General features: G+C 43.4%; 1 protein-coding gene across 1 annotated transcript in view; it reads left to right on the top strand.

Moving 5' to 3' along the window:
• COL21A1 (collagen type XXI alpha 1 chain) overlaps window positions 1-22,327 on the top strand; it is a 384,255-nt gene that overhangs the window by 139,839 nt on the left and 222,089 nt on the right. The window contains exons 4-6 of the mRNA XM_075864141.1: window positions 1,242-1,410; window positions 1,930-2,146; window positions 3,515-3,688. Of these exons, the coding sequence (XP_075720256.1) occupies window positions 1,242-1,410; window positions 1,930-2,146; window positions 3,515-3,688 (560 nt within the window). The remainder of the gene's footprint in view (window positions 1-1,241; window positions 1,411-1,929; window positions 2,147-3,514; window positions 3,689-22,327) is intronic.

The following is a 22,327-nucleotide window of genomic DNA, read 5'->3' as shown; positions in this document are numbered from 1 at the left end:
GTTATATACTCTGCCAGGCTAACTACGTGTTTTGTATAAGGCCTCATGCACACGAACGTAGTGGTGAGCACGGGCCGTGATTTGCGGCTCGGACAGCTGCAGAGTGTTACCCGCGGCCGCCCGCAACTCACGGGCTGTTCACATTGCCGTGTGCAATAATTTCAACGATCCTGGACCACAAAATGCGGCCGTAATAAGACATGTTCTATCTTTTTGCTGTCAAGGCTCCCAGGCAATGCACGACCTATGGAAACCACGGTCGTGCGCATGAGCCTATTGAAATGAATACATTCGTGTGCATGGGGCCTAACAGTGCACATTATAATGTATTTTATTAAATTGGAGGTAAGAACTTTGTTTATGGGCCCTAACAAGATGCCAATTGCAGCAAAAGCAGAATACTTTGCTCCAACACTTTTTCATTGTATGCAGGTAAGTATTGCTGGTACAGTATATTGACCATACTGATTAAAAAAGCAAATCTGTGCCCCATCTTTCAAGGACGTAACTCCTCTCTTTCTAGTTTCAGTAATGTCAAATATTTTTTTTGGTCAAAAAAGACAAAAGTATAGTAGGTATGATACCTTTATTGGCTTACTGGTATCATACTTACTATACTTTTGTCTTTTTTGACACAAAAGTATTTGACATTACATATTGTTTCTGGCTAACATGGTGCTACACTATTTTTTACTGTACTTAGTTTCAGTAGTGAAATCAAGTAAAACTGTAGGTACCAGTATATATATATATATATATATTTATTTAATATTATCAGATCCACTTTTCTTCTTTAAGATGTCTGGGGGCAGATTAACACTATCTTATTTTTCAGCATATTTTATACATATATACTGTATACACACACACACACACACACACACACACACACACACAATATAACCGTGTTAGTCGACTACGCTATTGATTCCGCCAAAATAACAAACCTTACTGAACAGAGACAAATGGAAACCATTAGCAACGGAAGTATTACTATTGAAATCAATTATAGTGCATACGGAAAGCTATGGTTTCCATTTGGTTTGCATTCATGGGTTCCCCTGACAGAAAGGTCTGACGGAACCCATGAACGGAAACCCGACGCAGATGTGAACGAAGTCTTATCTGTTGAGTCAAGCTAAAGAAAACACCATGTGTACACATGTCCTCAGAAAACTAGAACATTCATTATTTTTGTACTGTTATTAGTTATTGTAAACGATTTTCTGTTTGCACTACAGAATCTGTTTGTCCAACAAGAATTCCAGTGGCAGCTCGAGATGAAAAAGGTTTTGACATACTTTTAGGTTTGGGGATGAATAAGAAAAATGCCAAACAAGTTAAAGGTTCCATCCCTACAACTAAAGCTTATGAAGTGACATCACAAATTGATCTTACAGAATTCACAAGGTATCTATCTATTTATCTATCTATCTATCTATCTATCTATCTATCTATCTATCTATCTATCTATCTATCTATCTATCTATCTATCTATCTATCTATCTATCTATCTATCTATCTATCATCTATCTGTCTATCTATCTATCTATCTATCTATCTATCTATCTATCTATCTATCTATCTATCTATCTATCTATCTATCTATCTATCTATCATCTATCTATCTATCTATCTATCTATCTATCTATCTATCTATCTATCTATCTATCTATCTATCTATCTATCTATCTATCTATCTATCTATCTATCTATCTATCTATCTATCTGTCTGTCTATCTTTATCTTTCTGTTATACTACTACTAAAAATACAGCTAATATATGTACAATATATTATTTTAAGTAAAATAATTGTTGTATTGGTTTTGTTAACTAATCAGTATTGAATAACAGCTGTTTATTTCCGTGGATTTCCCCAACATTATATTGAATGAGTTAGAACATCATGGATCTGTTTTGTTTCGTAGGAACGTTTTTCCAGAAGGTCTTCCCCCATCTTACGTCTTCGTGTCCACTCAGCGATTTAAAATTAAGAAGAAATGGGATTTGTGGAGAATAGTTGCACTTGATGGTGTAGTGCAAACTGCTGTTTCACTGAATGGAGAAGACAAAACATTGTCCTTTACAACTAGCAGCCAAATAAATGATACCCAAGTTGTTACGTTTGTTACACCTGGAGTAAAGGTACCAAATACCAAAAGATTTATTATTACGATTAATATTCTTATTATTATTCATATTATTTTTTAGTCTTGCTGTCAGAACATACAATATGTTTCCTGATTGAACATATACTTATAGAGGTTCTATGAGATTGGAAAAATGGTCCTATTTTTTTTTTTGCAGCTCAGTCCTATTCACCTAGATGGGGCTGAGCAACAAGCACCAGTCACAGTCTATGAACAGGAGTGGCGTTATTTCTGGAAAAAAAGCTAACCCATTTTTGCAATCTAAAGCAACGTCTGCGTATTTTAAAAATTGCACCTTAATTTGTGAATGCATATAATATTTGTAAAAGTGATATTAGACTACATTCTTGCTCAGTCTTAAAATCATCTTAAAGGCTATCTCTACCTTCACAACAATTTTTTTTATTTTTACAAAGCATCTAAAATTTAAATGTAAGAAATTTTGCAACCTTACAAGCTTCCGATAACAGCTAACAGTATTGTAAATGCATGTTTTGCTTCCATGAACAAAACGGAAACCTAGCTAATGGAGGCAAGCTGATTCAATTGAAACAAAAGAATTATCGTTGAAATCAATGGTAAGTCAATCGGAAGCGATGCTATCCATTTGGATTTTTGGTCATCTCTTCCTCTAACGGAAAATACCTAAATAGGAGACAACGATAGTGTGAACTTAGCCTTAGGCCTAATGCACACAACCGTAGTGGTATTGCTGGCTGCAAAGCAGGACCCCAAAAGCATTTGTCCGCAAAAAAACTTTTGTTGTGTGTGTCATTAGGATCCGCAACAGAAAACATAGATGTCACAAGTTTGGCTGTAAAATGACATGTCCTGAGATTTTGCAGCCTGGATTCACGACCCCACATGTATCTGTGAACCTGTCGGTCGTGTGCATGGAGCCATAGAAATAAATGTGTCGGTGTTCTATCCCAAAATTGCAGATAGCACACAGACAAAAAACTACGGTCGTGTGTAAGAGCCCTTAGGAATCACGCTAAGCTGTATGGGAGAGTCTATTAACAAGCTTGTTACAAACTGTCAATAACAGCTAACAGTCTTGTGAATACAGCTCTGTGGAACATTCTAATCGTTTTCTATACAAAACCAATATAAAAACGGAAACATTCTAAAGCCTCTATCATCTTCATTATCCAGTTGGTGATGAACAGTATTGTTAGCAAAAATCCCATCAATATCAAAAGTTATAAGATATAAACCAATTTAAAAAAAATAAATAATAATATTAAGAAATATGAAATTCTTCTTTTTAAAATATATAAATGTGTTACATTTCTGATAAACCTTTTTATCACAATTAAATGTATTAGAATTTGAAACAAGGATTTTTTTCCTTTTATAATAGAAATTATTTGATGAAAGTTGGCACCAAATAAGACTTTTAATAACAGAAGAGGATGCAACATTGTATATTGATGACCAAGAAATGGAGACAAAACGACTACTACCTGTTATAGGCATATATATTAGTGGGCAAACACAAATTGGAAAATACTCTGGAAGAGAAGAAACTGTTCAGGTGAGTGTATCTATGAGTAAACTAGTTTTGAATAATGGCGGAGAAGTTATCAATAATCCTCATATCTACATGAAAACAATGGTAACCAATTTTATCCTTGTCTTGTGTTTCTGATTGATTCCTGCAACTTCTCATACACGTTAAATGTTTTTATGTTTTTTTGGGTTTTTTATTGCCCACACCACTAATTGTCATGAATGATTAAAATACATTTGGACATATGTAAGTAGTTAAACTTACTGTACTGTACCTTCTGGTATCTGGAATGTCACATGGCAGTGGTTAACGTAGCAGTTAAGTCTGCACTCTCAATTCAGACAGAGCCAGAAATAAGGTCTTTCTGCCAGCAGCTATTTCAGATGCTCAGAGATGGTCAGTGCAAGTCTTGCAAGTATGGTTTGCAAATCTTTTTTTTCCAGCTGTGTTGCTGGATCCAGCTCAATAGGTTGGGGCATTGGGTTCGATAGTGTGAAGTGATACTCCAACCCTGAACTTTTACATTTCAGAAACTTGTAAATTGAATAACAAAAGACACTTTTGAACAAGGTCAGACTACATAAAGGGTTTGTAGTCTGTAATCATGGAGGCACATAGGTCTGCTTTTTTTTCACAAAATTGGTTTTAATTTATTTTTGATGCAGTGGAGTAATAATGAATTGGTTGTAAAGGTGTACATAACCTTTAAGATGCAGTAATAAGGGAAACAGCTGCACAGTATTTATCAAGGTGATGATGCATGCTTAGACACAGTTCGATATCCCATGTCATAAGTACAAATGGGAGATCGAGGCAATAGTTCCAAAAATCATTGTAAAATTCTACAACAGAACAAAAACGTGTGGTCCCTCCTAAAGGGACTTACTTTCCAAATGGACTTTAAAATATGGTCATATAAAAAAAACACACAAATGATGGAGCTGTTAGGCAACAAGCAACCAAAGCAACCAAACTGTAAAAGCATTCTGGTTAATTGACCCATTACCCAAATGGCCATTTTTCCTGAAGATCATACAATGAACAGATAAAAAACAGATAAATAAAAAACACAAATGATCGCTAGAAGCTGTTAGGCTATAATTATTAATATTAATCCCTTACATGATTGACCAAAATGTAAAAGCTTGCTCATAATTGATCCATTACCCAAATAGCCTTTAAATCTGATGATCATACAATTAATATAGTAAAAAGAAAAGCAAAAATGATGAGCAGGGCATTAAAGTAACTGATCATTGTATATAAGGGTATAATAATGAATAACAATCCCCCACCACCAGAGCAACCAAATTGTAAAACCTTCCTCATAAATTGATCCATTACCAAAATGCCCTTAAATCCGATGATCACATAATGGATATATTAAGAGGAAAAGCGCAAATGATGAGATGGAGCTGTAAGGCTATACTGTAGTTTATAATACCAGTCTCTCAGCCGAGCAACCAAATACAGATTTTTTTTTTTTTCTGTAGTCATTTACGGATGAGATCAAAAATACTGCCATTAAACTGTTCCTACAGTCTCTAGGACCACTGAGAACACTAAAGAAAACTTGAGTTATTATTCAGTGCTGATGCCTGTCAGTTGAAGTGAGGATGGAATTAGACATATATAAATATAAGGACCTGTGAGACATTATGGACTTCCACTTTAGAAAAAAAAATGCATCTGTTTTACAGATGGGACATGTACCCACAGATGTGTGCTTTTACGTAAAATATGGTGACACGGCTAGAAGCAAATGCAAGAAGGTTTTTTTTTATATCCACTGTGGACTGTAATTTAATTTAGGGATTTTAATTAATCCATGAAATCCAAATATTTACTGTATTGATGTCTCAGAAGGTCAGATGTGAAGCCTCTTGCTGTTGCTAAACCCACTGGTTGCAACGAAAAAACAGAATTTAAACTCAATACAATATTTTAGAGTAGTGGCTTTGCGAATGCTTTTATATTAGCAGCCAGATGTTATTAAATTTAATTATGTTCAGTTGTCTCTGAACAATTTCCAGAAAACTACTGATTTGTATTGTAAGTAGCCTGAAGGCTATTATAACCAATCTCAAAAATATTACTTTTAAACATGTGTGAGTACTTTAACATGCCCCAAAAACCTCAATCCTGAATGTGATATCCTGTGGGTTCCACTTAAAGGATTTGCAGGGTATTATTATTTGAACTTTTAAGTGCCGTTTTTCTATTCGGAATATCCTGCAAAGTTTAATATTTTGCTAAAAGTGATGTGTGAAAGTCTTACGTTGTGGTTTGCAAACACATTCTTTCATTGCCTAGTTATTGACTTACAAAGCAAAGAAAAAAAAGACAAACTATGTATCCACATATATATATATATAAAAATGTATGGTTCCATTTTCAACAATTAGCCTAAGAGCGTAACTGGATGCTGGTTCTCAGCTTGTGTAGTCGAAACTTGGGTAATGGCTGAGGAGCGGTGATGCTGAGCAGCGAAGCATAGCGAGAACTGAATTAAGTGACACCGTGCAACTTATTGGACAAGGAGTTGCGCTCCAATGCAGGAGGAATTTTGTAGCAGACTAGAAAGATGAATGACAGAGACCGTTATTGAATTGGCACAGGCTAACCAATGGTGCGGAGTCTAAGGAATTGCCCATTCTTCACACTTTACGCTGTCAAGAAGGCATGAACTTTGGTGGTAAGATGCCCACATAGCAATCCTCAGGATAGTGATCAAAAAATAGTCAGGCTGTAGATGATAGATGTAACGCCAGTGCGCCAGTGCGTGCATTTTTGCAGGAACTCTACAATCTAGCCCAGGATGCCCTGGGCTATAAAAGGGGCTCTGTCTCCTTGCTCTTTGCCAGAGCGTTGTTCGTTATCCATTGTTTGTCGTGCTTATGGTCTCCCAGTGTCTTCCAGTTTCCCTGTGTACCTTGCTCCTGTATCCCGTATCCTGTTTCCGTGCTACCTAGTGCTATTGCCGTGCTGTGCTATTTGCCATGCTGTGCTACAGCCTACGCTTGATCTGCTACGTCTCACCTGACGACTTCCCGCCGCCTGGTCCTGGACGTGCCTGCCTCGCTACTGCCTACGATTGCCTCAGGTACCCTCGCTGAACTAATTGAACTCTATACTTACCTGTTTGGCCAGCTGCCATCCCGCTACGGCCTAGTGGTCCACACCCCGCATTGTGACCGTACGCTCTGGCCATGGACTCCGCTGGTCAATTCAAGGGCTTGGCACCCTCCCAAGCCATGCAGGCGGATCTGCTGGATCTCCGAGCTAGGCAGGATCAGCTCCTCGTGGCAGTGGACTCTATGGCGCAGCAGCTAGGGACGCTTGTTGCTTCTCTTCCTGCCTCTATGCAAGTTCTTCAAGCCGACCCTCCTGTTACTCCTCCTGGCAGTTCCTGTACGGATCCTCGGTTCTCGCTACCATTGCCCTCTAGGTTTGATGGAGACGCCAGTGCTTGTCGGGGGTTTCTCAACCAATGCCACATTCATTTTACCCTGCACTCTCGAGCATTTCCGTCAGATGGAGCCAAGATCGCATTCATCATCTCCCTCCTGACTGGCAAGGCCCTGGCATGGGCTAATCCTATCTGGGAACGTCAGGGATCCGAGATTTCCAGGAGTTTGTGCGAATATTACGAACTGTTTTTGAGGAGCCTGGGCGAGTCTCATCGGTCGCCACTGCCATCTTTAACCTTCGCCAAGAGGACACCTCCGTGGGCGAGTATACGATCCAGTTCCGGACTCTGGCAGGAGAGCTATCCTGGAACAATGAGGCCTTCGTGGCATCCTATTGGCATGGCCTGTCGTCCGAGATCAAGGATGAACTGGCTGCTCGAGACCTGCCTTCTGCCTTGGACGACTTGATTCTGCTTGCCACTCGGGTAGACATAAGGCTGAGGGAAAGATCTCACGAGGTTCGTCAGGAGCGTCGGCGCCCTAGACTGGCACCCAACTTTCAGCAACCCCTCTTGCCTGCTTCTATTGCTTTGCCCGAGGTCCCGATGCAAGTAGACCGACTAAAATTATCGGTCCAGGAGAAACAGCGCAGGCGCACCTCTGGACTTTGCTTATATTGTGGCCTCGCTGGCAATGTCGTGCGTCTGTGCCCTCACAAGTCGAAAACCCAAGCACCTAGGTTTGGTTGGAGAGACAACCCTGGGCGTCAACACATTGAATCAAGAACTCTCTTCCAAACTATTCATTCCCATAACCAACATTGCTGGCGAGAGGTCCCATCCGGTCTCCGCATATCTGGACTCCGGCTCTGCAGTCAACTTCGTCGCCAGGATCTTGTGGATCTCCTACAGTTGCCTACTATCCCGCTTGAAAGGCCGCAGATCGTTGCCTCGGTGGATGGACTGCCCAGTTGTGTCTGTAACCAAGCCATTGAGACTCCAAGTGGGAGCCCTTCATGCTGAACTCATCTCCCTGTTCGTCCTGTCCAAGACCGTCAACCCCGTGCTGCTGTGTTTGCCGTCCTGGATTGGAACTCTGGAGAGGTTCTCCAGTGGGGCCCGAAGTGTCTTGACCGCTGTCTGGTTCATATCCAGTCGCCACAGCCTGCTCCTCTTCAGTCTTTGACAGGTTTGCCTCCCTGTTTCTCCATGTTCGGCGATGTCTTCAATAAAAAGGAGGCCAAGACCTTGCCGCCACACCGGGCATATGACAGTCCGATCGACCTGGTTCCTGAATTGTCTCCTCCGCGTGGTAGAGTGTACCCTCTCTCCCTGCCAGAGACCCAATCCATGTCGGCCTACATTAAACAGATGACTACCGAGGCCTAAACCAGATCACGGTGAAGAACAGGTACCCTCTGCCTTTGATTTCTGAACTGTTTGATCGCATACGGGGGGGGGGCGAAAAAAAATTCTAAACTGGACCTGCCTATAATCTGATTCGGATTAGTCGAGGTGACGAATGGAAGACTGCCTTTAATACTCGTGATGGGCACTACGTACTTAGTTATGCCCTTTGGCCTGTGTAACGCCCCCGCAGTATTTCAAGAATTTGTCAATGACATTTTTCGTGATCTCCTTTATGTTTGTGTTGTGGTGTATCTCGATGACATTTTGATTTTTTCCCCAGATCCAGTAACTCATCAAAGTCATGTCCGCCAGGTGTTGCTCCATCTAAGGGTATGTTCACACGGCCAAATTTCAGACGTATACGAGGCGTATTATGCCTCGTTTTACGTCTGAAAATACGGCTCCAATACGTCGGCAAACATCTGCCCATTCATTTGAATGGGTTTGCCGACGTACTGTGCAGACGACCTGTTATTTACGCATCGTCGTTTGACAGCTGTCAAACGACGACGCGTAAAAATACAGCCTCGTCAAAAGAAGTGCAGGACACTTCTTTGGACGTTTTTGGAGCTGTTTTCTCATAGACTCCAATGAAAACAGCTCCAAAAACGGACGTAAAAAACGCAGCGAAAACGGCGTGAAAAACGCAGCGAAAAATGCGAGTTGGTAAAAAAACGTCTGAAAAGCAGGGTCTGTTTTCCCTTGAAAACAGCTCTGGATTTTCAGACGTTTTTGTTGACTACGTGTGAACATACCCTTAGAGAGAATCGCCTTTACGCCAAGTTGGAGAAGTGTGTTTTTGAGAAGAAGTCTCTATCCTTCCTGGGCAATATTATCTCAGATCAGGGCCTCAAGATGGACCTCCAGAAGGTAAAGGCTGTCCTGGAGTGGCCACGCCCCCAAGGCTTATGGGCCATACAACGCTTCCTAGGATTCGCCAACTTTTACCGACTCTTCATCCCCAAGTTCTCATCTTTGTCAGCTCCTATCTCCACCCTCACTAAGAAGGGTATAAATGCCAAGATGTGGACTCCGGAGGCTGAAGCCGCACTTGAATCCTTAAAGAAAGCCTTAACGTCTGCCTCCATTCTGCACCATGCGGATGTATCCCTACAGTTTTCGTTAGAGGTGGACGCTTCCTCGGTGGGTGCTGGTGCACTGTTGTTCCAGAAAAGATCGAAAGGCAAGGCTGTGGTATGTGGCTACTATTCCAAGCTGTTTTCTTCCGCAGAGCGCAACTACTCGATTGGGGACAGGGAATTACTGGCCATCAAGCTGGCTCTGCAGGAGTGGAGACATCTACTGGAAGGGGTGGTTCATCTTATCCTGATCTTCACGGATCACAAGAATTTGACCTACCTACAGACGGCCCAGCGGTTGAATCCTCGTCAAGCCAGGTGGTCGTTGTTCTTTGCTCGGTTCCGGTTCGAACTCCACTACCGACCCGCCGACAAGAATGTGGGGGCCGATGCCTTGTCTAGATCTTTTGAAGCCGAAGACGCCATGGAATCTCCACAGAATATTATTGACCCATCCTGCATCTTCTCTGTGAATCCCCTGCAAGTTAGAGACATTCCTCTGGGTAGGACTTTTGTACGTCTGGCTGACCGAGGAAGAATTCTTCGCTGGGGTCACAGTTCTAAGCTGACAGGTCACGTGGGTGCCGTAAGACCCAACATCTAATCACCAGTCAGTTCTGGTGGCCCACGCTACCCAAAGATGTTATGGACTTTGTCTCCTCTTGCACAGTATGTGAAGCAAATAAAGTTGCTCACTCCAGACCTGCTGACCTGCTCCAACCACTGCCTGTGCCCGTTATTCCGTGGCAACATGTCACTATGGACTTTTTCACGGATCTTCCTTCTTCTGCGAGTTGCAGTGTGATCTGGGTGGTGGTGGATCGATTTTCCAAAGTGGCTCACTTCATTCCCTTGACCGCCCTGCCGCCTGCTATGTGATTGGCTGACCTCTTCATACAGCACATCTTCTGTCTGCACGGCTTGCCCCTGCATATTGTCTCGGACCGAGGGGTCCAGTTCACCTCAAAATTTTGGAGAGCACTCTGCGGCCTCCTCGGTGTAAAATTGGACTTCCCTTCGGCCTGTCATCCCCAGTCCAATGGGCAAGTCGAGAGAGTTAAAGAGATTATGGAGAACTATCTACGTCACTTTGTTTCCAGGCGCCATGATGATTGGGTGCAGTTGCTCCAGTGGGCAGAGTTCTCCTATAACAACCACACGAGTGAGTCGACCACTTCCAGTCGATTCTTCATCGTCTACGGTCAACATCCTCGTATACCTCTTCCTGTTTCTACAATGTCCCAGGTGCCTGCAGCCGATTCAACCTTCAGCGACTTTCTACAGATATGGCAACAGACCCGATCTTCTATCCTGTTGGCAGTGGACCGCATAAAGAGAAAGGCAGATACAAGAAGACGGGCGCCTCCGCAGTTCCTTCCAGGGACTAAAGTCTGGCTGTCTTCTAGGAATATCCGGCTGAAGGTGCCGTCGTGCAAATTTGCTCCTAGGTTCCTTGGCCCCTTCGAAATCCTGCTACAGATCAACCCGGTACCCTACAAGCTGCGGCTCCCCCCTACCCTCAGGATTCCTAATTCCTTCCACATCTCCCTGCTGAAACCCGTGGTCCTGAACCACTACTCCAGGAATCCTAGCTCCACAGTGGGAGAAGGTGGGAGGAAGGACATTTTATTTAGTGGATTGGAGGGGGTTTGGTCCAGAAGAGAGGTCTTGGGAGCCAGAGGAGAACATCGATGCTCCTGTACTCGTGAGGAAGTTTCTCTCCGGCTCTGGTCCCAAGAAGAGGGGGCGTAAGAGGGGGGATACTGTAACGTCTTTGGCCACGGTCCGTCGTTCTGTCGTTAACCCCGACGGGCGTGGCCATGGACAGCTTACCTCATTGCAGCGTCGTCCTCCTGTCAGGCGCCGACACTCACTTCCGGACTCAGAGTGTCTCCGGCAGGCGAGCGTGCACGGCCTTAAAGGGCCAGTGCGCGCATTTTTGCAGGAACTCTGCAATCTAGCCCAGGATGCCCTGGGCTATAAAAAGGGGCTCTGTCTACTTGCTCTTTGCCAGAGCGTTGTTCGTTACCCATTGTTTGTCGTGCTTATGGTCTCCCAGTGTCTTCCAATTTCCCAGTGTACCTTGCTCCTGTATCCCGTATCCCGTATCCTGTTTCCGTGCTACCTAGTGCTATTGCCGTGCTGTGCTATTTGCTATGCTGTGCTACAGCCTACGCTTGATCTGCTATGCCTCACCTGATGACTTGCCGCCGCTTGGTCCTGGACGTGCCTGCCTCGCTGCTGCCTACGATTGCCCCAGGTACCCTCGCTGAACTAATTGAACTCTATACTTACCTGTTTGGCCAGCTGCCATCCTGCTACGCGGTACGGGCCAGTGGGTCCACACCTCGCATCGTGACAATAGACATATTGGTGTCAACAGTACTCATGTCCTATGTGACAATAGAATATAGAAAACTGATAAATACACAGGACAAAATTGTATATGAAAATTATAAATTTACTTTATTGTGCATACATATTCATAAAATGTATACAAACTTGATAAAGGAAGAAAAAGAAAAGAACCATCAAATACAAATGGTAAGGCTGAGGTGGTATATACATAACATGGGTACAAACAGTAGAGGAAAGAAAACTTTATCCCAAGTGTTCAGATGATCCATCACCCCACTAATAGAGGGTAAATAGCTTTATAACAATACATAGCTAGAGTGGAGAATAATCAGAGAAAGGGAAGATATAGCAAGAGAACAGAGTAAGTATATACCAACCTCAGCCCACCACCGAACCCCAATGTACGTTTTGCTCAATAGCTTCGTCCTGGGGTTTATGCATATGTATGCACAATAAAGTAAATTTATTATTTTCATATGCAATTTTGTCCTGTGTATTTATCAGTTTTCTATAATAAGAATGTTGGTCAAACGGATCCGGGTTGGTAACAGATGGGCAACGTCAGGTCTCAAAAATCAGGAGACTAATTACAGGGGGCAATGTGGCATTGTTTACATGACACTGTGGCGCTATCTACAGGGGTCATAGTGGCACTATCTACATGGGCACTTTGACACTATTTAATGGGCCCTGTGTGCCTATCTACATGGGGACTGTGCCATTATCTACATGGGGACTGTGTGTGGCATCATCTACAAGGGGCAGTGGTGGGCACTATACAGGGACCACTGTGATGCTATGAACAGGGGGTAATGTGGCACTGTCTACATGGGCACTGTGTGTGGCACTATCTACAGGGGTAGTGTGTGGCACTATCTACAGGGGCACTGTGGCCCAATCTACAGGGCACTGTGGCACCATCTAAATAAGCACTGTGGCACTATCTACAGGGGGAAGTGTGTGTCACTATCTACAGGGGGCCCTGTGACACCTGCTAAAGGGGCACTATCTATATAGCACACTAAGTGTGGCACTATCTACGCTGGTTTTTACGCTACGAATAGTGGTCAGCACATATCCACTAGCCTATCCTTTCATATTAGAGCTTGTAATATAAAGTGCTAGGCTGGTGGATATATGCAGACCAATACTCAGAGCGTCAAAACAAGAGGGCAGGTTTAAAAAGTATGCATTTGGAAACCCCACTTTTAATAACCCTGCATTCACCCCTGGTGGAATTGCCTTGGCAGAGATTGCCTTTTGAGGTCTCCTGCTTTTGGCGTCATCCTCTTGCGATCGGCATCGATTCTGCAGCCGAGTTGTGCACAGTGCAAAGTATTGATCTGCGGCGCTGCCTTGGCAACGGGATGTCACAGGTCCGAACAAACTGATTAGTGCCAGGCAGATGGAGCTCCGTGGTGGATCGAGACGAATCCCTGACAAACTTGCTGTAGCAGCAGTTTGCAATGGCACAGTCCAAATGAACATTATGCTGTAGCAGGAGTCTGTATTGCCATTAAGGAGTACAGAAAATTGTCAGAAAATTAATCCATAGATCAACAACTCATCTCAAAAATCTACTACAGATAACTTCTAAGATGATATCTTTCCAGAAAGATATCCAGATTCCTTTTAAAGTCATTCATCATGTTTCATAGTCTCACTACTCTCAGGGCCGGCTCCAGGATTATATGGGCCCTTGAGCGACACATACTTAGTGGGCCCCTTTGTGGGGAAACTCACAGCGACAGTAAAACGTCAGAATACGGCAGTTTGTGCCCCATATAGAAGTTAGGCTCTGTTTATACACCCATCTAGAAGTTGGGACCCCAGTTTGTGCCCCATATAAAAGTTAGGCTCCCTTTATGTCCCCATATAGAAGTTAGGCCCCCCATTTGTGCCCCCTATATACAGTGCCCTCTGTTTATAATGCCTCAGTGCCCTCAGTAGATAATGCCACAGTGCCCTCTGTAGATAGTGCCACACAGCCCCCTGTAGATAATGCCACACCCACCCCCTGTAGATAGTGCCACACACCCCCTTTAGATAGTGCCATACACACCTCCTGTGGATAGTGCCATACACACCCCTTAGTAGATAGTGCCACTCACCCCCCTTGTAGTCGGCAACGCTCTGGCTGGAGATTCCGGTCCCGGACAGGGACGTTAGGGGATCTCTCTAGGAGCGGAATCTCCGGCCAGAGTGTCGGCAACGATCTGGCCAAGGGGATTCCGCTCTTCAGGGAGCCCCTGATGTCACTGTCCATATTTGGGCAGGGATGTCAGAGACTCCCTCAAGGAGCTGAATCCCCGGGGATAGTGCTCCTAGAGGAGCCATGATGGCAGCGTGCAACACCGAGCGGCCGTGTGGCCCCCCCCAAGGGCAGTGGACCCCGACATTTGCCTGGGTTCACCGGGTACTGACGCCAGCCTTTACATTACAAAGAAATTGTATTGTTAGCAAAAAAGATAAAATCCCTACACTTACAGACTCTATTAAATACACGAGAGAGGCAGCTCCAAAACTTAACTGCGCAAATAAATGTATTAGAGCAGCAAAATAAACTGGTCCCTCATATACTATATAAGAACAAATAAATTCTATTTGTGCTGAAATTCAAGCCTTTATTACTGCAGTAATACCCCGGACGAAGGCAGTTGCCGAAACGCGCGTCGGGTCCAGACATCCTCATCATGTCCACTGGTATGTTGTACAGCTATCACTGACTTTCTTGCCTGGTATTGGCCTGGTACCTCTTTGTGCGTCTATGCACATTGCTGTATGTTACCTGCAGCACTGATCCTGTAATACACACTATGGCGTATATTAGGCTATCATGCATATACAGATAATCACTGTATTCAGGTATCTGCATATAATTATTGCCACACATATACTCTCATAGAGGCAACCCAGGCAGTACATACATGTATTTTATCCCTTGTTGACCTTCTTTTTGCCATCATTTATTAGGCTTCATTAGCTACAGGTCCGCATAGGCACGTATACTATCCTCTTTTGCTGTATTAACAAATAAACAAGCTTGTATAGATTTATGTCACATCTACATCTAGTGCATGATTGTTTTCGATGTCTTTTTATTGAGTGACTCATCCCCTGTTCCAGTTTTAACCTTTGTCATGGTTTCATGTTAATAAAATTTTTTATTTTTTGCTATCAATTTGTTGTGCTTCAGTCGATCATTTTCTTTGTTGGATTCATCTATTGTTGATCGATGCACCAAGGTTATCTTGGTCATTACCTGGGACGCAAACACAGCAGATCTCATATTGTTCAGCAACGTTGCTTTATATTGAACATTACTCTGTGTCTGTGCCCCTTTTTCGGTGGTATTGTATTTGTATATACTGCAGTAATAAGAAGACTTTCCCTCGGGGCTTCCCGTCAGAACGGGACCCTGACTGAAACAAACGGAAATCATAGGTTTTCGTTTGCATCACCATTGATTTTAATGCTGACGGATCCGGTGTCAATGGTTTCCGTTTGTGTCAGTTGTGCAAGGGTTCTGTTGTTTTGACAGTATCAATACTGTAGTCAACTACGCTATTTATTCCGTCAAAATGACGGAACCCTTGCACAACAGACACAAATAGCAACCAATGGCAGTGGATCCGTCACCATTGAAATCTATGGTGATGCAAACGGAAGCCTATGGTTTCCATTTGTTTCAGTCAGGGTGCCGTTCTCTCTGGGGAATCCTTAGATCAACTTTGATTAAGTTTGTTTTTTCTGGATTTTTTTGGGATGCATTCCTATCCCTAGATACTCTTCCTATCGCAAGGGTATCCAATATGGAATTTAACTCCAATTAATTTTCTATTATTAACGGCACCCATCAGGGATTCCCTCCATTCCTGTTGATATTTAATCTACCAATTAAACACCTAGCGCGTACAATTAGGTTTAAAAGTGATATCCAATGTATTAGGAGTCGTCGGCAAGATTTTGTTGTGGGATTATATGCAGATGATATAATTATTTTTTGCATAGATTCAAAGGGATCCCTAGACAATCTAAAGGTAACTATTAATGACTACACTAAGGTCTCCTGATATAAACTCAATAAAAACAAATATCAACTAATACTTATCAACTCGAACTCAAAACTTAGGGTATGTGCACACACACTAATTACGTCCGTAATTGACGGACGTATTTCGGCCGCAAGTACCGGACCGAACACAGTGCAGGGAGCCGGGCTCCTAGCATCATACTTATGTACGATGCTAGGAGTCCCTGCCTCGCTGCAGGACAACTGTCCCGTACTAAAACATGATTACACTACGGGACAGTTGTCCTGCAGCGAGGCAGGGACTCCTAGCATCGTACATAAGTATGATGCTAGGAGCCCGGCTCCCTGCACTGTGTTCGGTACGGGACTTGCGGCCGAAATACGTCCGTCAATTACGGACGTAATTAGTGTGTGTGCACATACCCTCACTGTATTTTTAAAATCTAACTTCCCTTATTAATGGGCTGAAAAGGGATTTACCTATCTTGGCACTTAAATTTCATGCTTATTAGCTAAATATAATTAAGCTAAATGCACTCAAATTAATTGAAAGTATAGAACAGGAAATTATAAAACTAACACATCGCTTTGTTTCCTGGATAGCTATAATAAACATTGTAAAAATTAGTTTTCTTCCCATAATATTATATAACTTCAGATGTATCCCACTTTTGTTTTCTAATACAACAATTACAGAGCTGCAAAAAACAATTCTCTGTTTTATATTGGGCTAGAATCGCCAAGAACACATTATTTAACTTATTTGGTTTTGGAGGTATGGGTGTGTTGGACTTAAAGGGGTTGTCCACCTTCTGACAACTGATGACCTATCCACCGTATAGGTCATGAGTATGTCATCAGTGCGGGTCCGACACCCGGACCCCGCACCGATAAACCGCTCTGGTGGCCTGCGGACACCGGAAGTTGTGGCACATAATGCTATGTACGGAGCCTGGAAGCAGTTGGCTCCATACATAGCATAGCGGCCGTGCTGCAGAACTGCAAGTCTGCTCCTATTCACTTGAATACTGTAGCTCGGCCGCTATTCCGTGACCGGAGCTAACTGCTTCCGGCTTGTACGTTCGGTGCACGGAGGCACCGGACCAGCTGATCTGAGCAAGGCCCGAGTGTCGGACTCCCACAGATCATGTACTGATGACCTATCTGGTGGATAGGTCATCATTTGTCAGAAGCTGGAAAACCCCTTTAAGTACATATAAAAAAAAGCGGCTTTGCTAGAACCAACAAAGGCTTGTTGGACAAAATTAACACAGGTTAGGTGGGCCCAATTGGAACTTGCACAATATATCACTTATTGAGTTTTAAACAATTCTCTCTGAAATTGCTCCCTACCAAAATTTTACTTAAAGCTTCTAATAGTATAGTTCCCATGGATAATGGTATTAAGATCAAGCTTTCAGATCTTCGTTTGGATCACTTCAGGGATCTGATTCCAGACTTAAATCTCCAATCTGGGCTTAGAGCTGGATTTAAGTCATTAGATAACATTGCTGGAGACCGACAATTACAGCCTTTTAAAGATTTCGTTTATAAACATGACATCCCAACCTCTGCCTTTGTTCAGTATTTTTAGAATCAGGGCCTTTAATAATAAATGCACACTGTTGGAAAAACTAGAAAGTTGTACATCAGGAATGCCTAGATTCAATGAATTTTTTTCATTCTGAGAAGAAAACAAAGGGAGAAATTTCCATTATCTACAATTAAATTAGGACCTCTAAGTATAGAGGAAAAATAAATTGCATGACTTGTTGGAAAAAAGACCTAAAGAAAAAACTTTCCCTACATTGTTGGCAACGAGCGTTGAAATGGTCGGGTGCAACTACTTATTGTATTAATCATCCAGAGCCTCTGCAAGTGGCAATTGAAATGGCATTTAACTCTGGTTAGAATAGCCAAATCCTATTCTGGCTATTAAATTTTATGTAGCACAACTGTAATGCTAAGGGCAGTCTGATACATATCTTGTGGGAGTGCCCAAAACGTTGGGCGTAATTTCTTTGGGCTGGTTTCCGGGATATGCCCCAAACATATTTCTCCCTTACTGGAACTTGCCCGACAACTTAAAATTGTAGATGGGCTATTAATTGGATCCTCACCGCGGCTAGATCAGAAGTGGCATCACATTGGAGAAAGTGGTGAATAAAGTAAATCAATACTATCTTTATGAAACAACTTGTCACGATCTATGGGTATGTGGAACCAGTAGACCACACTGCTGTAGCGGGGAGGCAGCTGGCCAAACAACAGAGTACTCAATCAATCCAAAGTCCAGCACAAGGGTGCCTGAATAGTCCAGACCGTCGCAGTGGCTAGGCACAGATGGAACTTCAGACAGCAGAGGATGCCACACGTGGCGGAGGGTATCAGGCATGGCAGATTACACCAGACATGGTGTACGATAGCAGGCGTGACTGATGACAGAACATGACTTCTACATTCGATAGGGCAAGGAACCAACACAGCACAGGATACAGGAACAGGTAGTAGGGCACTGGAACACTTGGGAACAGGAAAACACTGAGGGACCATTTGCTAAGACTAACATGGGAATTACAAACAACGCTCAGGCAGGGAGTTGGAGGGCAGGGCCCCTTTTATAGTCCAGAGTGATTAGGGCTAAATTGTAATATAATTCATGTGCACGCGCTGGCCCTTTAAGGCAGGGTATGAGCATGCGCACGCACCCTACGGGACACAGCTGAGCGGAGCAGAAGTGAGTGCTGGCGTCTCCTAGGAAGGAGATGCCGGCCAGCACTCACAAATCCATGGCCGCGGCCGCCAAGGGGTGAGTAAGAACGGCGGTCCGCGGCCGTGGATGCTACAGTATCCCTCCTCTTATGCCCCCTCTTCTTGGGACCAGAGCGAGAGAGAAATTTCTTAATGAGGGTAGGGGCATTGAGGTTCTCTTCTGGCTCCCAGGAACTCTGCCCAGGACCAAACCCTTTCCAGTCCACCAAATAGAAAATCCTTCCTCTTACCCTCTTGCAGTCCAGGATCTCCCTCACCTCAAACACATCAGATGAACTGCTGGGAGCAACTGCGAGGCTAGGAGTCTTACTGTAGCAGTTCAGGACCACCGGTTTCAGGAGGGACACATGAAAGGAATTGGGGATTCTGAGGGTAGGAGGCAGCCGAAGCTTATAGGAGACAGGATTTATCTGCTGTAGTATCTCAAAGGGTCCAACAAACCTGGGAGCAAACTTGAAGGAAGGCACCGTTAAACGGATATTCTGTGAGGAAAGCCAGACTTTGGTATCTGGAAGATACTGAGGTAGCTCTCTTCTTTTTATATCTGCTTTGCGCCTCATGCGATCAACTGCTAGCAGAATAGAAGACCGGGTCTGTTGCCAGATTTGCAGAAAGTCCCCAAATGCAGAGTTAGCAGCGGGTACCTGAGATGTAGCCACCACAGGAAGAGGCATTCTAGGATGTTGACCGTACACAATGTAGAATGGTCTGGAAGTGGTGGACTCACTTGTGTGATTGTTGTAAGAGAACTCGGCCCATGGAAGAAGCTGTACCCAGTCATCGTGCTGCATGGAGATAAAGTGGCGGAGGTAATTCTCCATGATCTGGTTAATCTGCTCGACTTGACCATTGGACTGGGGATGGTAGGCTGAGGAAAAGTCCAATTTCACATCCAGAATTTTGAGGTAAACTGAACCCCCCAAATCAGATACGATGTGAAGGGGGAAGCCATGCAAGCGGAACATGTGCTGAATGAAGAGATGAGCCAGTCGAGGAGCAGAAGGTACGCCAGTCAGCAGAACAAAATGAGCCATCTTGGAGAACCGATCCACCACCACCCAGACCGTATTGCATCCCGCTGAGGGAGAAATGTCAGTGACAAAGTCCATTGCAATATGGTGCCAGGGGGCGTTGGGCACAGGCAGAGGTTCAAGTAGACCGGCAAGCTTGGAGTGAGCAACCTTTTTAGAAGCACATACAGTACAGCAAGAGACAAAGTCCACAACATCCTTGGGCAGCGTGGGCCACCAGAAATGACGAGTTATTAGGTCTCGAGTCTTAGGAACACACCGCGTGTCCAGCCATTTTGGAGCAGTGTCCCCAGCGAAGGATTCTCCCCCTGTCTGCCAACCGCACAAAAGTCCTCCCTGGAGGGATGTCTCTAACTTGCAGAGGATTAGCCGTAATAATGCCGGAAAGGGGCTATTATACATTCAGAGACTCCACAATGTCCTCTGTTTCTAATGAAGAGAGCAGGACAACGGCGCTCCTCTAAGGTAATATTGTAAGGAACGGGGGACAATGTGAACAAATAGCCAAGTTGATGCACTCACCTGGCAGTGTTGTGCTAGGATAGGCACAACACTATTGCTAACCATGGAAAAGAGAATTCCTGAAGATCGTTGTAGACGCCGGCTGCCACCCGCTACTATCCCACGAGAGAAAGTACTGTTCCCGGGGAAAACGAACACAGGATGTGGAGAAGAACAGTTGCAGTATTCGGGACACGGCGCCTGACAGGTAGGTATTCAAAACAAAATATATTAAAGTAGGCTTTATTTGTAATGGATACTATGCGTTTCAGGACTGGACAGGTCCCTTCCTCAGGTACATACAGTGCTACGCAAGAAACAGGCATCATTTTATGCACAGAAAGACCGGAAAAAATAAAAAATAAAGACCAGGAAAAAAAACGGATAGTATACCTAGAAGAACTCTACATAATAATAGCAGGAATGACCACAAACCTAACACTTCAGCCAATACATACACCAAAAACCGGACAGGAAGGACGTTTTTTAACAGACATAGTTTTAGACCCAAAAACAAGAATGAGGCTTGTGATGATGACCCTAGCAACACCACTAAAACCAACAACAGGGGATCTAAGAGAAAGGAGGGAGCACCATATAGGGAACAATCCACCTCAGGTGCACAAGCCGATCATATCATCGAATCTGTTATTCCAAAATCAAGCAATTCGAATAGATCCATAAAGACTAACATACCTTCACCTTTAAAATATATCGATAATAGCGTTCCCCTCTATATGACAGCTGCTGATGTGAACCATAATCCTTTTTCCTCACCCGTATCGATTACATCTACACTCAAAGAAACAACACCCAGTCCTGCTTTAACGAACCATAGTGAGGTACCCTCCCCTTTAGAGGACTTCATCCTCACTATCCATGAAGAACCACCCTGGTCCCAATCTGTTATACTGGAAATGGCTAATACACACCCTGCCAGTCCGGACCACATCCCACCTGAACTTTTTACCAACCCAAGCACATCCATACCCAACGACAGTATGTCCTTATCTAACACTAGTATGTATTTTTTAGGACTTCCCTCCAAAATCGAAGCCCCCTCATTACCCCTTGTAAGACCACTGGGGTTGAATCCAATCATGAAACTAGACACAAACACATCGATGTCAAACCCAAATCGAAATTCTATCCATCATATAGCAGGGGACATCACTTAGAAACATTTTTTTCGCTGGTTTCTAATGAATTCAGGGAAATAGATAATAAAACCAAACTCTCGACTGGGAATAAGAGAAAAGGGAATCGAAATGTGACTGAAACGAAGGCATTAACGAACCTTAAAAATAATAAAGAAATAGTGATTAGGGCCACAGATAAGGGAGGGGGAGTAGTTTTACAAGATAGATCCACATACATTCAGGAGGCCAATCGTATTTTATCTGACACAAATTACTATGAAATCATCAAAAAGGACCCAAGTCCAATCTTCAAAAAAGAACTAAATGAAATAAGGCATTTGAGAAAGAACTACTGAATAAAAAAAGAAAGGGATTTTTTTACTTATACAGGAACCTGAATTACCCTTTTTCTATCACCTCCCTAAAATCCATAAAACCTCCTAAACCCCCCAGGACGCCCTATCATATCTGGGATAGATTCCCTCACTTCCAATTTGTCCCATTTTGTCGATCTTCACCTACAACCCTATGTCACAGCCCTACCTTCCCACTTAAGTGATTCCACACAACTACTCATGGAATTGGTATCAATTTCCATCCCTGATAACTGTAAATTTCTGACTTTGGATGTGACGTCCCTATATTCAAACATTCCACATCACAAAGGAATATAAGCTATACAAAACACATTATCTAGTGTAGGGGACATGGAACCATCCCAAATAGCATTCCTAATCAATACTATAGAATTCATTCTGACACACAACATATTCACTTTCCAAAAGAAAATCTATAAGCAGGTCAGAGGTACTGCGATGGGGAGTCGTTTTGCACCCAGCTATGCGAACATATTCATGGGACGCTTTGAAGAAGATTTCATTCACACAAATCCAATGTACAGTGATAAGATTCTATATTACAAAAGTTATAT

Source organism: Rhinoderma darwinii, chromosome 4 (genome assembly GCF_050947455.1).
Source record: "Rhinoderma darwinii isolate aRhiDar2 chromosome 4, aRhiDar2.hap1, whole genome shotgun sequence".
Taxonomy (NCBI): Eukaryota; Metazoa; Chordata; class Amphibia; order Anura; family Rhinodermatidae; genus Rhinoderma; species Rhinoderma darwinii.
This window is presented reverse-complemented; position numbering and strand designations above follow the sequence as displayed.